The sequence below is a fragment of the Podarcis filfolensis genome (assembly GCF_964270895.1).
Source record: "Podarcis filfolensis genome assembly, chromosome: 14".
Lineage (NCBI taxonomy): Eukaryota > Metazoa > Chordata > Lepidosauria > Squamata > Lacertidae > Podarcis > Podarcis filfolensis.
Window position 1 is genome coordinate 5,628,336 of NC_139616.1, and position 15,584 is coordinate 5,643,919.

At 46.2% G+C, this 15,584-nt stretch overlaps 1 protein-coding gene across 1 annotated transcript in view; it reads left to right on the plus strand.

Annotated features, from left to right (window-relative positions):
* The window catches only part of ALDH1A2 (aldehyde dehydrogenase 1 family member A2), a 70,374-nt gene extending 55,675 nt beyond the window's left edge, over positions 1–14,699 (plus strand). Inside the window, exons 9-14 of the mRNA XM_083586703.1 lie at positions 5,877–5,979; positions 7,864–8,048; positions 8,649–8,813; positions 9,206–9,363; positions 9,489–9,563; positions 10,335–14,699. Coding sequence (XP_083442829.1) covers positions 5,877–5,979; positions 7,864–8,048; positions 8,649–8,813; positions 9,206–9,363; positions 9,489–9,563; positions 10,335–10,407 — 759 coding nt within the window. The 3' untranslated portion in view covers positions 10,408–14,699. The remainder of the gene's footprint in view (positions 1–5,876; positions 5,980–7,863; positions 8,049–8,648; positions 8,814–9,205; positions 9,364–9,488; positions 9,564–10,334) is intronic.
* Positions 14,700–15,584: the final 885 nt, after the last annotated feature.

Below are 15,584 nucleotides of genomic sequence, written 5' to 3' on the forward strand. Positions count from 1 at the left end.
AATTTTGAACATTTTTTTTCAATTCATTATAAATCATTTCCCAGTACCCTTTTACCTTTTTACATGTCCACCACATGTGGAAGAACATTCCCTCCACTTCTTTACACTTCCAACACTTATCTGATTCTGTCTTATAAATCTTAGCCAACCTACTCAGAGTTAAGTACCATCTATGAATCATTTTCAAGTAGTTCTCTTTCAATGAATAGCATGCTGTAAATTTCAGGTTGCTTTTCCAGAGTTTCTCTCAGAGGTTGAGATCTATATTGCGTCCTATATCATTTGCCCAGTGTGTTATTGAAGCTCGTCTTTTGTTTCCCATTCTAATAGAAGATTATACATTTTAGACAAAGGTTTATCCTTATTTTGCAAGAGTTCCTTTTCAAATTGTGAACTTTGGTCCAAAAATCCATTCTTTCTATCTAATTTAAACATATCATGTACCTGGTGATATTGCAAGCAAGCAATAACTTGGTTCCTTAGGTTTTCCATTGGTTTCAGTTTGGGTTCCCCCATGTAAATTCCAGCAGTTACAGGGAACAGTCGCCCATTGTCTACAGTTACAGTCGCCCATTGTACAGCGGTACCTTGGGTTACAGACACTTCAGGTTACAGACGCTTCAGGTTATAGATGCCGCTAACCCAGAAATAGTACCTCAGGTTAAGAACTTTGCTTCAGGATGAGAACAGAAATTGCGCGGCAGCAGCAGCGGCAGGCCCCATTAGCTAAAGTGGTACCTCAGGTTAAGAACAGTTTCAGGTTAAGAATGGACCTCTAGAACGAATTAAGTTCTTAACCCGAGGTACCACTGTATATCCATATTAACTCTCTTAATTGTAATTGCTCTGATGGGAGATAGCCATAAAGGTGTTTTTCTTTCCAACACATTTTTATATTTCTCCCAAACTCTATACAGATTCTTCCTAAGAATGTGATTCATAAAACTCTTATAGATTTTCGCCTTCTCATACCAAAGACATGCATGCCAGCCGAATTTTAAATCATGTCCCTATACCTATAAATGTATATATACCTATTTTTCCCTTGCCACCAACAGAGATTATATTGATGCAGGTCCTTGTGGCACACAGCGTTCTGGTTCCTCCTGGGTTATGCAGAGAATGATCCTCCCCTCCAGCCAGTCTCACAACCTATTCCAAGTGGGGATTGAGGAGTGGAGGATGCTGGTGCCAACATTCCTGTTGATGAAACGTCTTGGCTCCACTGTCTATGGGGGAGAAACCTTTTCCCTGGCATTCCCTTCCTGGGCTGCACCGGCTGTCTGTGGGGAGTTCATTGCGGGAGCCAAGAGATGGGAAGGAGGAAGCAAGTGAGCAGTGCAGAAGACATAAAAGCCAACACACACCTCCCTTTGCAACCCTTTCCAAATTGAAAACTGGAAAGAACTGCCTTTTCTCTCTGCAAAGCTTCCCTCACCTCTGCCCAGGGTAAAAATATGGAATAATCAAATAATTAGTGAGTAGTCATTCAAGAGAGGAGAGGAGTAGCATTGGAGTTAGAGCACATATTCTCCCAGATGAACTGCAATGCTCATTAAGCTTATATCTAGAGAGGCTTTGATCTGCGCACTTTACTGAGCTAGCTCTGTTACGTAGTCCCATAATTCAGGTGATATCAGATCCCCACTCTCAATCTGCTGTGGCAGCCACTCTGAGGAGCTCCTTCCCTGGGAAAACAAAGTTGCCTCCCTCTTCATCCAACTCCCTTCCCGGACAGGTGGAAACCTCCCTCTTTGCGAAGGTCTTTGGGGCTTCCTCTTGTTGGCTTTTCAGCATCTCTGGATTGTTTTGCTGCAAGACTGCTCTTGGCTGGCTTTTCATTCATTGAGTTTTTAGCTGTGATCTGAAAATGTGATTGTTTTAGATTTTGTTGTGTGTCACTTTGAGCGTTTAGTGGTTTTGAAAGGCTGGGAAAGAAACTGAGGTATTTTATAAATAAAAATAGAAACAGTTGACAGGATGAGGTTGCAGACCGAAGGGGCAACAGATTGCTAGTTCTTTGATTTATTGCTTGGTGTTTGCCGCTGTGATGATTGTAGGGATGTGTACAGATGTTAGGAGAGGATGTGTTTATTAGATGTTATCCTTCCTTCCTCACGTTTTAGCAGAGTGCATCTCTTTGCAACTTAAAAGGGAAGCTTAGATTGACCAGTTTTAGCCTTTTAGTAACCAGTATGCTTTAAGGCGGGACACAGGTGGCGCTGTGGGTTAAACCACAGAGCCTAGGACTTGCCAATCAGAAGGTCGGCAGTTCGAATCCCTGCGACGGGGTGAGCTCCCATTGCTCGGTCCCTGCTCCTGCCCACCTAGCAGTTCAAAAGCATGTCAAAGTGCAAGTAGATAAATAAGTACCACTCCGGCGGGAAGGTAAACGGCGTTTCCATGCACTGCTCTGGTTCACCAGAAGTGCTGGCCACATGACCTGGAAGCAGTGGCGTAGCGTGGGTTGTCAGCACCCGGGGCAAGGCAAGTAATTTGCGCCCCCTAACCCGTGGATTTGCGCCCCCTAACCCATGGATTTGCCCTAACCCCAGATGTTGCGCCCGGTGCGGCCCGCCCCCCCTGCACCCCCCACGCTACGCCACTGCCTGGAAGCTGTACGCCGGGCTCCCTTGGCCAATAAAGCGAGATGAGCGCCGCAACCCCAGAGTCGGTGACGACTGGACCTAATGGTCAGGGGTCCCTTTACCTTTACCTATGCTTTAAGGCAGACTGGATTCTCCTTTTTTCTCCCTTAAAACAACGATCACATAAACAGTCTTGTAAAAGGTAAAAAGCATTTGCTCACTCAGAATACTTGTTGAGGAGTAACAGATACAGCAGCTTCGTTCAGGCAGGCTTAAAATGGTAATTCTGTTACATAGGCATGCTTAAGTCTAGCTTAAGATGGAGTCTGAGCATTGGAGGTCAGACATGGCAGATTGTTTTTCACATTTACAGCTTGAGATAAAGAGTAAAAGTGAAGAGAGGCAAAAGAGCAGAAAGCAAAGACGAATTGCCCAGTCAGGTAAGTAGATTATATATGGCTTTGCCCTACTTCTGGCTGGGCATAGTGGGAGTGTCTTTCACAGAGCTCTCTAGCAAGCTTACAGGAAACCTCTGTGAGCGTCAGCTCCTATCATGTGCCTGTCTAGCAAACATGCATTGTTGGTTTGACTGCATTGTAAATATCCCACAAAGATTTGGTGTTCTTGGGATATGTTGCATCCAACCATCAGGATGTCTCAGGCCAAAAGCATCTGAATGGAGTCAGTTCTGAAGGAAAAGTCTGAAGGTGTATGCTTTTCTCTAAAGTGAAGCATCATATGGGTCTTCTTGAAACTCTGCTGAGGTCAACAGGGCTTGCACAGGAGATCTTCCCAGGGACTGGGCTTCTCTGTCCTCCCAACTGCACTGTTTGGCTAGATTGCCTCTGCTTTGCATTTCCTCCATCTTATGCCATCATTTTTACCACATTTCCCATTGTCAAGTGATGATGGGAAAGAAGAAACAACTGTTGGTAAGCATGACCATTTCATATCACAGGAGGGGAGAGGGCTGCTGTGCTCAAGTCCTACTCATGGCCTGAGTGTAGGCTATGGTTGGCCAATGTGAGAACAGGATGCTGGACTAGATTGGCCAATGGCTTGACCCAGCAGGCACTTCTTATGTTCAGCTCTGTTGTCCACTCTTGTTGGATTTTGCACGTGTGCTTTTGGCAAAAATCTGAACATGTTCAACAGTGTGGGCAGCAACAAAACAGTGTTGAGGTCCGTCATCTATCCATGAGCATTGGCTTGTAGTGGAATGCCTTTTTTGATATGCTGGCAGATGCCACCTGATCCCTTAGAAAAGGCTCATTAATTCTCTGTCATGCTACCACCCACTTCTCTCTGTGTTGTTAACAATATTAACCTCCATCATAGGTGCTGGCTCCCTGGGACCTTGAGTGCCTGAGCACCCACAAAATTCCCTATGAAGGGGCTGGGCACCCACAAAATTTGGCACCAGGGCCACCACGGCCCCAGGCACCCACGGTCGCAGGGCCAAGCTGGCACTCTTGACTTCCATTATATGCCCAGCTGAGCCTACAGCCAAGGTTGTTGGGGTTACTTCAGGTTTGTGTATGATTAAGGATGACTGAGTGGACAACAGGCAGATATGGCCAACTCTCCTAGGAAAGGCTCCATTGCAATGCAGCAGATGTTGCATAGGCGCACAGGGCTCTTGCAAGCTCTGCTTAGTTTTGCTGAGGGTTTTTGCTGCCTGCCATTATTGTGTGGCAGCTGGCTGCCATACAAAATGTCTGCCTCAGAGTCAAAATGTCTCAGGGTTTATCCACTCTTAACTTTCCCCTGCTTTTCCTAGGCATGGCCCACACTTAAAAGCTCAGTGTCTGAGCACCCTTTTCTTTTGCTCTGGAGCTTTCCTCATGAAAACCCACTGCCGGAAACTCAAGTTGACATTTGCTCTGATTGAGCACTAAAGAGCGGGTTTTTGTGAGGAAAGCTCCTGGGCAAAACAAAACAAAATGCTCATACCTGGAGTTTTAAGCACAGATGTTTGCCTGGAAAGAGTGGGGCAAAAGGTAAGTGTGGATAAGCCCACAGTCCTACATTTGAGTAAAAATTGGAGAGCACAGAGCACTGATTCTGACTGCTTGCAGTATGCCCATCTCCCCGCATGGACTGCAGTCAAAAGACTAACCAGCGTCTAGACTGTGTGGGCAGGCAGGGAATCTCTATGAACTTGTATGGAGCAAAGAGACCAGGATGACTTCAGTCCCTTCTTAGACCCATTGTTGATATGTCTGCCTCTACTCTTATCTGTCCATTGCTTCTGGGAATCAAAATGTTTTGTTTCTTATGCCAGCATAATTATCCATCTTCACCTGCATCTCGTGTCAGGGCTGGTTCAGCTGCAGGTCAGCCCAGAGACTCAGAGACTAGCAGTAAAGTTGATTCTTTATTCAAGGAAACAGAATACAAACAGAAAAACCTAAGGTGAGACTGGCCCCAGTGAAGCAGTAGCCAGAACTGGCAATCTGGGCCTCCCACTTCCCCCTAGGCCTCCTCTCCATCCGGCTGTTTTCCCTGCAGTCCACCAGGGAGGGGCCCCTTGAAACCTCTGGGCCCATTGTTCGGCCACATGCAAAAGTGTCTTGAGACCTTGGAGACAAGAGGGGAGCTGAATACAGTAGGACCGGCAGGCTCCTATGGATCTGTTGCAGTCTCAGCCCCCACCTCCAACTGTCTGTCCTATGTCTGCAGTGTTTTCATCCTCTTTGTTATGTGCTGAGTTGAATAGGATTCAGAATGCAGCAGTCTGATTGGTCCTAGAACAATAGGATTCAGAATGCAGCAGTCTGATTGGTCCTAGAACAATAGGGCCCAGAATACAGCAGTCTGATTGGTCCACAGGAGCCACCCAATCCAGCTCCAGGTGGAAGTGAATCCGCAACCTGATTGGTCAACAGGTGAATCCCGGAATTAGCCAATCACATGGGGCCCATTGTGTAAATAATGTATATAAAGCAGACATTCTGGGGGAACTTCCATTCCTCCTCACCACTATGAGCGGAATAAAGAGCATGAAATCCACTCTCGACTCTGAGTATATTTCACTCTTCTTCGTCTCTCTCACTCAGAACTGTTGCTTGTCCAGTATTCAGCCATTTCCCCCCTCCTCTCTTCCGTGTCCCGCCAGCATTCCCCTGGCCTGGAGCCTTCCTCTTCTCAGGCTTCTCTGGGGGGTTCTCTGGCTGGAGCTCCCCGCCTCTCCTCATTGTCCAGCCAGCTCCTGACATTCCACTAGTGCCTTGAGCTGCCTGTCGCTCTGAGCCCATCTCTCAAGCCTTTTCTCCTTCATCTTCTCAGGTTGGCAAGTTGATCCAAGAAGCAGCTGGGAGGAGTAACTTAAAGAGGGTGACGCTGGAACTTGGGGGGAAAAGCCCCAATATCATCTTTGCAGATGCCGACTGTAAGTAAGGACGAGGGAGGGGTTTTGTAAGGTTCACATTTTAATGCAAATAATGTAACGTAAATAACACTCACTTTCTGAAACAGCCCGCAAACCAAAACACTGGTTTCGTGATGCAGTCCTCCAACCAATTAAGATGTACAGAAATGTATATGTCAGGGAAAGTGTATACTACTTTAAAAAATACGTTATACCAGGGTATCCCCCCCAAAAGTGTATATATTGTTGTAAAAGTTGGGCACCATCGCCACTCTTTGCTGAGTGGTAGTGAGATTCCAGGGGGTTCCAGGCATTCACCCAAGATCTATGCTCCTTTGGAAAATAGAAGACTGCCATAGCTTTAAGAAATATGATTTATTCACATATCCACACCTTCAGTCTGCATGGAGGGAGTCCAGATCTTGCAGCATGGCCATCTCAAGCAGTGCAGCAGCAGAAATAAAGAGGGCAGAGGGAAGATTTTCTGCCTCTCTCATAATGACGACACTTGAGAACATCCAGCGAAGCTGAATACTGGGAAATTCAGGACAGATAAACAGTTCTTCACACAGCGCATAGTTAAACTGTGGAACTCACGCCTACAAGAGAAAAGGATAGCCATCAACCCAGATGGTCTTTAAGGGCGGATTAGAATTTGGGGAGAAGAAGGCTATCAATAGCAACTAGCTATGATGGCTATTTTGTTTGTTTGTTTATTAAATTTATTTTAAATAATAATAATAATAATAATATTTATACCCTGCCCATCAGGGACGCGGGTGGTGCTGTGGGTTAAACCACAGAGCCTAGGACTTGCCGATCAGAAGGTCAGTGGTTCGAATCCCTGCGGCGGGGTGAGCTCCCGTTGCTCAGTCCCTGCTCCTGCCCACCTAGCAGTTCGAAAGCACGTCAAAGTGCAAGTAGGTAAATAGGTACCGCTCCAGCGGGAAGGTAAACGGCATTTCCATGCGTTGCTCTGGTTCGCCAGAAGCGGCTTAGTCATGCTGGCCACATGACCCAGAAGCTGTACACTGGCTCCCTCGGCCAATAAAGCGAGATGAGCGCTGCAACCCCAGAGCTGGCAACGACTGGACCTAATGGTCAGGGGTCCCTTTACCTTTACCTTTACCCTGCCCACCTGGCTGGGTTATTAACTTTATTAGATTAAATCCTTGGATCACACGGTAGTTTACAATATTAAAATACAAAAATACATCAGATAGTAACAAACAAAAATAATACTCCCCCCGCCCAGTGTTTATCTGTGCTCTACCTCCCCAGTCAGAGGCAGTAATGCTTCTGAGTGCTAGATGCTGGGAATCAGAAATGGGGAGAGTGTTGCTGTTGTGCTCACAGGTCCTTCCTCTAGGCATCAGTTTGGCCACTGTGAGAAGAGGATGCTGGACTAGATGGACCTCTGGTATGTCTTTACGTTCTTATGATATTTGGATAAAAGCTGCCGGTTCTCAGTTACTGGGTTTTCATTTCAACAACAGGCTGAGTTCTGAGTTGTCTGCCAGCGGTTTTATGATCTGACACAGTCTGAAGTATGCAGGCCAAAATATTAATTAATCCGTTGTTGTCGTAACTAACATCCAGGACCTCCTGCAGAGCGCCGTGGGTTCTTTCTTACGGCCCTCAGAACCTTTTTGATCTCTGCCCTGCTCTTACAGGAATCCCTACGTAAAACAGAATGAATCATCTGCAGTAACGGCAGCATACACAAATAACATGTGTGTGGATGTTTTGATCTTTTCAAACGTCTGCCCACCACCCCAGCAATGGAGTTTTGTTCTGTTGCTTTGAAGTTGAGCAGCATTATTTGGAGTGATGTGTGTGACGTGGGCTCAGGAGCCACAGATGTGGGGAACGGTCCCTCAGCATGTGGCTCTCTTGCTTTTGCAGTGGATTACGCAGTGGAGCAGGCACATCAAGGGGTCTTTTTCAACCAAGGCCAGTGCTGCACCGCCGGCTCCCGGATCTACGTGGAGGAGCCCATCTACGAGGAGTTTGTTCGAAGGAGCATTGAGCGCGCCAAGAGGAGGGTGGTGGGGAGTCCTTTTGACCCCACCACAGAACAAGGACCACAGGTAAAGGGGCCCGGATACTAAATGCATTTCTACAGTGCATGCCAAGTCCTGGAAAACCACTGGCCACATTAGCACCATACGTTTAAAGTGCTACGATCCCACTTTAAACACTCATGGCTTCGCCCAAAGAATTCTGGAAGCTGTCATTTGTTAAGGGTGCTGAGAGCTCTTAGGAGGCCCTTGTTCCCATTGAAGAGCTACAATTCCCAGAGTTCCTTGTGAAGAGGGATTGATTGTTAAACTACTCTAGAAACTAGAGGGAGGGAGGGAGGGAGGGAGAAGGAGATCAGGCAAAAACACTATAACAGCTATGCAATGCATGTAAACTTTAGTGTGTAGTTTTCTAAGAGAGCAGATCTCCAGGTGCCAGGCAGTCACGGCAAAGAAATGAAGAGGAGGAATTGATAAAGACGGTTTGTGCTTTGCAGATCAATCTATGTCCACAGCCAATGATCCTGTGATTCCAGGTGCACCATGTTGGCCGCTGTGAAAAAAGGACGCTGGAAAAGATGGTCTTGTATTGGGTGCGCCCAGTTTCTGCAGGGCCCTGCTTATGCTCATCTTCTCTTTCCTTCCTTCTCCTTCTTTTTCTTTTTAAAGATTGATAAGAAACAATACAATAAGATCCTGGAACTGATTCAGAGTGGCATTGCTGAAGGTGCAAGGCTGGAATGTGGAGGCAAAGGACTGGGAAGGAAGGGATTCTTCATTGAACCCACTGTCTTCTCCAATGTAACGGATGATATGCGCATTGCCAAGGAAGAGGTATTGGTTCCTCTCATCCTCTTTCCCCCCCACTCTGGGTCAAAGACCTTGTAGGATGTTTCCAGGAAAAAACCCTATTCACAGGGGCTCCTGAAGTTTCCCCCTGGGTGCCAGGGTGAGCACTGGTCAAGAGACCCAACAGCCAAGAAGCACCCCTTGTTTGCCTGACCCAGCTGTGCCAGCTTACCATTCTCTTTGCTGGATTCCCAGGAAGGCATCTCAGTGGTGGGTGGGTGGTGGTGTGGTGCCATTTCTAAACAAGATCCATTTTTTTCTGAATGAGAGCCAAACATTTCTGAACGTATCTGAACAAGATCCATACTTGACTCCCATCCACGGTGACTGCATGCCATTTTAATTTACCCCAAATGCCCACTCCATTTCTGTTGCAGATCTTTGGGCCTGTTCAAGAAATCCTGCGGTTTAAAACCATGGATGAAGTTATTGAAAGAGCCAACAATTCAGACTTTGGACTGGTTGCTGCCGTCTTCACCAATGACATCAACAAGGCCTTGACCGTTTCCTCCGCAATGCAAGCAGGAACTGTCTGGTGAGGAGGAGGGAGGAGGGCTGGGGGCAGGGGATGCCTGCTCTGGAAAATGGGGTGTCTGTTTCTGGGGTGAGGGATAACATGGAGACTTTGTAATCAATGTGTTTTCTTTCTTCCCCCGACAGGGTAAATTGTTACAACGCCTTAAATGCCCAGAGTCCTTTTGGAGGATTCAAAATGTCTGGCAATGGGAGAGAGATGTAAGCAACACTTCCAATCAGGGCTTTGGGGCTCATTCCTGTCCAAATGGTGCCTCCAACAGAAAGGGGGAAATGGTGGCTCTCCGGGTGATGCTGTGGGGGTGGATGTGGAGGAGGCAGTCATGCAAACAAGCCCTTAGTCTGGATCCACATTGACCTTTCAGCACCTGACCCTGGGCATTTTAATGCCTGATAGAGCTCAACCAAAATGGCCCTCAATTTGGCAAAAGTATATGGGGGGGCAGGGAGATTGTTATGTTCAGTGTTTGACCTTGAACCACTTTATTATAGTCCAGTGGAAACAGGGTTGTAGCAGTGGTGGAGGCAGTTCTTTTTCTCCCCAAGCAAAAGCTTAATGAACTGCCTATATTCTCCCTCCGAGGAAACCACTGCCAGTATCCCTAGAGGGGAATTGGGGTGGGGGAGAGCAGGGGATGGAGGGCACGGAGTCTGCATTTCCTTTGTTGAACAGAGAGATATTCTCCTCTACAAGCACCACTGAAGTGAATGGAGGCTTATGATGCACTACATGTGCCTCTCCCGTTCATTTCAGTGGGGATCACACAGGGATTTCTCAGGTCAAATCTCTTGTCTTTCACTCTCCCTCCTTTAGTGGCACGCAGGATCTGCCTCCTTACCTTATTGTATGGGAGGGTTGGCTATCCCTGTTTGTTGGTGCATCACCCAGACTCTGATAAGCATCTTTGTATGGTACTTGTAGAAAGGCATGGTGTTTAGTCACAAATCTTGCACATTTAATTTGTTTTCTAGGGGAGAGTGTGGACTGCGAGAATATTCCGAAGTGAAGACTGTGACGATAAAGGTTCCTCAGAAGAACTCGTAAGAAGACAATGTGCCGATCACTGCAGTACATCAAGTGACCCTCTGTATTCCTTTTATGGGGACTAGCACTCAGGAATTTTAAAAAAAACAATGACACAGATTTCTTTTTTAAATAGCATTGCAACCAGGCTTGCCATTAAGCTGGATGGGTTTTCACCCCACTGTTGGCCACAAACCACTCGTTTAATATAGTACAGTTAGAAAACATTCAGAAATGTTCCCACTATACAAATTACAAGTAAACACACACTATTATGTTCCTGAAAAGAAAACCTTTTTTAAACTGACCTTCCCAACCATCATGTCCTTGATTTGCTCCATTCTTGTCTGACGTTGGCACTGCAACTGGATTCACTGGGGGACCCAAAACTCAGCAAGCAACCACTTACCAGAAACATAAGCCCCAAGGCTGGAGGTGGGCAACTTAACTGGAGATTGTAATGTACGTTCTTGAAAGCATAATCCTTTTCTCCTGAAGTGAGTTTGTATTCCTCCTCATTTCAGGGAAACTTGCAAAAACACAGTGCTCCAACAGAGAAAACGATGATGGAGTTTTGGATTCTCTCTGTAGCTGCAGGTGTGTCTTCGTAAGGAAACCATTTCCCTTTTGGATCTGACATAAAGCGCACTTGCAGTATAACCCCCCCCCCAAAAAAAAAGGCTGGTTGTGTTGACACATGCTCTTCTAGACAGAAAGGGAGGAGCTGGGTGAGAGGAAAGGGGCCACTTCAGCCACCTGCTCCCAGGTAGAGTTATGAGGGAGCAGATTCCTGGAACTTGACCCTCTTCAGCTGCAAGCTGGGTTTCTACCATCAGTGTTGCAGCTGATGACAGGCAGCGAACGTGAGGAGGAAGAGCATGCCTGGAACCCCATGGCAGAATCTGCACAAATGGAGCTGTGGGAAAATGGAAATGAGCCCATTGCATCCCTGGGGGCAGTTCCAAATCCTGAGCAGAATTTGAGGTTTCGATGTTCAAATCGGCAGGTTAACTGCAACCTCACAGCTCCCTCCATTCAGAGCAGCGCTAAATGGCTTTAGTGACAAGGGTTCTGCATCATTTTTGCCCTTCTTCATCATGCTCTGCCTAGCACCCCCAAATCAGTGGCAGCAGCTGGGAGACAAACAACATGGTGACATCACACCATATGATATGTTAATGTGTGGAGAAAGGAGCCCCAGAAATGGCTGTTGCTGATTTGGCCCCCTGGAGCAAGGAGGAACCTCCCTCTGCAGTTTGTCTGCCTTTTCTGACTTCTTTGCAGGCAGGTCCGCATTTCACGTAGGAAGGTGGAACAGTGGCAAGTGACCTGGGCTTCCTGTGACTTTCACTCTTGACTGAAGCCTTGCAAAAAATAAAAAAAAAATAAATCCTTTGGCCATGGTTCTGCAGAATAGTGGTCTGACCTGAGAAATTGCAATTTTTATTATTATTATTATTAAAGACCAACTTGCCAGAAAGAAAAGCTGAGTAAGGAGGAGGCAATCCCTAGATTTGTCATGGCTACTCTTAACCCTACCAGTTCCAAGTACACTTGCCAGCCCTCCTCTTGTGAAGGAAGGAGATGCTCTGCTGCTCCTCCTTCCATAATGGTTTCAACAAAGGTATTCAGCAGTTTGTGGCCGGCCTTTGAGAAGCACTAGATTTAGGGCCAAGGGGGCGCAAAATTGAGAAGATCCATTTGGAGGTGCCAAATTTTGGCCTCCCACAGGGTGCCGTATTACGAAAGATGACTAAAGTCTGCCCCTGTTTTGACTGTCACCTCCTTTGCAGCCACAGCCTCTCAGTGCTACTTGAATGAGAAATCTACTTATTTTTTATTCCCCAAAACCAACATCGCTCCTGTTGCATAAGGATATAAATGCATGCAGAAGGGGACTGCTGGGTGATGCTGCCAGGTGAGCATCAGTGGCACCAGCCCAGGGGGAGGGCGCTGCAACAGCGTGGTTTCCCTCAAGGAGGCCGGATCCACATACAAAGGCCCACAGTGTCATCACTTTACCACTTTGTCTAATGGTTCCACTTAGTTCATCTGTTTGTGCTTCTGGCTGCCAACTGCAGAACAAGGGCTGAACCAAGAGGCAGACAGCAATGTTGGCTCCACTCATTAACTCACTCCCCTCTCTGTTGCTGAACTGCAACTTATCACCAAACTTAAAACCATGGAGAGACCTGGTCTGAATAGAGACACTGGATTCTTAACTCATTATACATGATAAAGCTATTTTTAGCCTTTGCTTTTTCCTGTAAGACCAATTGCAGTCGTTAACAGTCATCAACAGGTTTACCACACCTATCAGCCAATCACCCATTCCCACCACCCTTCTGAGTAATACCCCTCCCTACTCTCTCACAATATATAAGGGTCTGGTGACTTCTGTTTCAGCGTATCTGAAGAAGTGTGCATGCACACGAAAGCTCACGCCAATAACAAACTTAGTTGGTCTCTAAGGTGCTACTGAAAGGAATTTTTTTATTTTGTTTCCCCTCTCTGTGTGAACCTCACAATAACCCTGTGAGGTAGGTTAGGGTGAGAAACAGTGAGTTGCCCAAGGTCACTCAGTAAGGTCTATGGTGTAATGGAGATTTGAATATGGTTTTCTCTAATTCAAACCCAGCACTCTACTGATACATCAAGGTGGATCCGGGTTCACTGTGTGGTTTAAACACGTGGGTCTAATTTACACAAGTGGCTGCAAAACCATTTAGAACTCTGGGCACATCTGGATTTTTCAGTGAGTGATGTGATTGTCACCCCTTCTGGTCACAGATCTAGCCGAGTTAATGTGAACCTTGAAAAGCTGAAACAGGAAGTGAGAAAGAGTGTCACTCTTCCATCTTCCTCTTTCAGCTCTATGTACTTTTCAATGGAGAAGAAGTTAACCGCCCTTTCCAGAAAGTGGGGAATTCAGGGAAAGACCTAAAGGGCACAACTGAGCCCATGGAATGGTGTCTCCTGATTTACACCCTCATTCAGCCAGGGGTAATTTCAAAGGCAGGAGTCCTTTGTTCCAGATGAAAGATGGAGGCCTCATGTTCTTTATAAAGGAGAAAACAAATTCAAAGACATTCGTTTGCATGTTATCCCCATGGGAACATCCCACATCTGACAAAATCATGTCTGGATGAGACATAGAACAAATGTGAAATGTAGTGGCCAATCATGAAACAGAAATATCAGCAGTTTTTGGACACAATTTACCAGGAATTGGGCCAAAGCACAGAACGTCCCCAAGGGTGGTATTCAGAGGCGGTTGAAACACCAGTGCAGAAGTTGCATTTTTGACTGGTCGATGGAGGGTTTTTTCTGGACTTTTGAAAGACAGCTGTGTGTACTCAGCTGTCCATGTTTGCTACAGCATCTTTACAAAAAATGGATCTCCCAAAATGAATCACTCTGTGTCAAAAACTCAGACAGAAACTCTGGACACTGAAAAGGTTCATCCCCTCTAAGCTGAAGGGTTGAGAGTTAGTTAATAAGGAACCTTCCATTGGAAAGTTGTCGTGAGAAGGGGTGAGAGCTTGGCGGAAAAGCAGACCAAGGCAGCCTCTTGCTCCACACACAAGGATCCAGATCAAGTGTGCAAGCTCAGCAAAGTACTTCATTGGCTGGCCCAAAGCTGCCTAGAACCTGAAACATTTAATGCAAAAGGCTCCTCTTCCCACTACATCACATGGAGCACCCTTTGCCAGGAAGTTCCCCTGCACAAGCTCCAGTGGCACAAGTATGAGTTGCACAAATGTGCTCTTGCGCAATGCACTTTTGTGTCCAATGGCCTTGCCCAGGAGAACTTCCCCCTGGAATGGTGGGGCTCTTTGTCTCCCTCTCTGCCACCCCCTTCAGGCTCTCTCCATCTCCCCTCTCCCTTCCCTTCCCAGCCCAGCACTCTCTGCATCCTGCCCCCCATGTTTGATATTTATGCCATCCTTGTTTGTCTCCAAATATAGATATATATTTTTTGCTAGATGCATAATTCAAGCTGTTGTTTTCCGAACGTGGAGATGCAATTGCAAGCTATACCAGAGCTGTGCAACATGAATGTCATATACTCCTATTGTAGAGTTATGTCAGAGTTTTGTTTTCTTTTTTGAAAGAAATATGCTTTAAGAAATTAGTTTTCTTATTATCTCCAGTATTCATTGTGAAGGGATAATTTTCATTTATTTTTCTGTTACATGCCTTTGGAAGAAACTCGTGCTAGCAATAAGCATTTATACTGTGTACTCCTCTGTATTATATGTGTCTTGTCTATTGTTTGTGTGTTATTTCAAATAAATTCAGGTAACAACTGATGTTGCCATTTTTCCCACCATCCTCAACGCACATGAGTCGGTGAAATTTGTCTTTTCATTTGCCAGATACATCATGTGCTGCTCAAGGGCACCCCCCTACAGTCTTCGAAGTTTCCTGTTATCAGTTTTAATCCTGTGTATGGTTAGAGCCGACAAATGAAAACAGGTTATTGAAGTCTTTACTATTAAGTTTCCCTTAAAGGGCTTCCGAGGTGAAACTCGGCCATCCCGTCCCATTGGTGGGACTCTGCTCTGCACAGAGGCAAGGCCTCCTCCTCAGTAGCTTTATTTTCCTTTGCAAAATGAATAGAGAGTGGGAGAAGCGAGTCTGATTTCCCCCCCTTGAATATTATTGCAGCTGCATTTCTTTCTTTTTAAAAAGAAAACTCTGAATTGTGGATCCAGGTCAGAGGCAAAGTTCATCCTCACCCACTGTGGCCATAAAGTTTAGCTATCAGCGAAAGTCTGAAATCATCGGCCTCTGCAGGGTGCTCAGGCAAACTCTTGCTTCTTGGAGGGAGTCCTGGATAAAGTTTTAAGAAGTGATGATTTTTATTTCCTCTCTAGATGAGTCACACAGATACGATGAAGTTAACACCCAGATCGCTTGCAGAAGAGACACCCGCCAGCTCTTTTGAGCCACAGATTCTAAGCGCGCTTGCCGGAAGGGCTCCTTAAAATCAACTGGCAGCTGCTTCTCAGAAAAGTGGCCATGGACTTCAAGTCCTGGGCTTGGTTTTCCAAGCCTACAGCCGGCCGATCAGCTTCTAAGGCCACAATGCCACAGATGTGGCATAGGGCTCATCCATCTTTGCTCCACATTTCCAGATCCATGTCTAACAGCTTTTTTGTTTTGTTTTTCCCAGCAAAAAACCCGCTATTTAC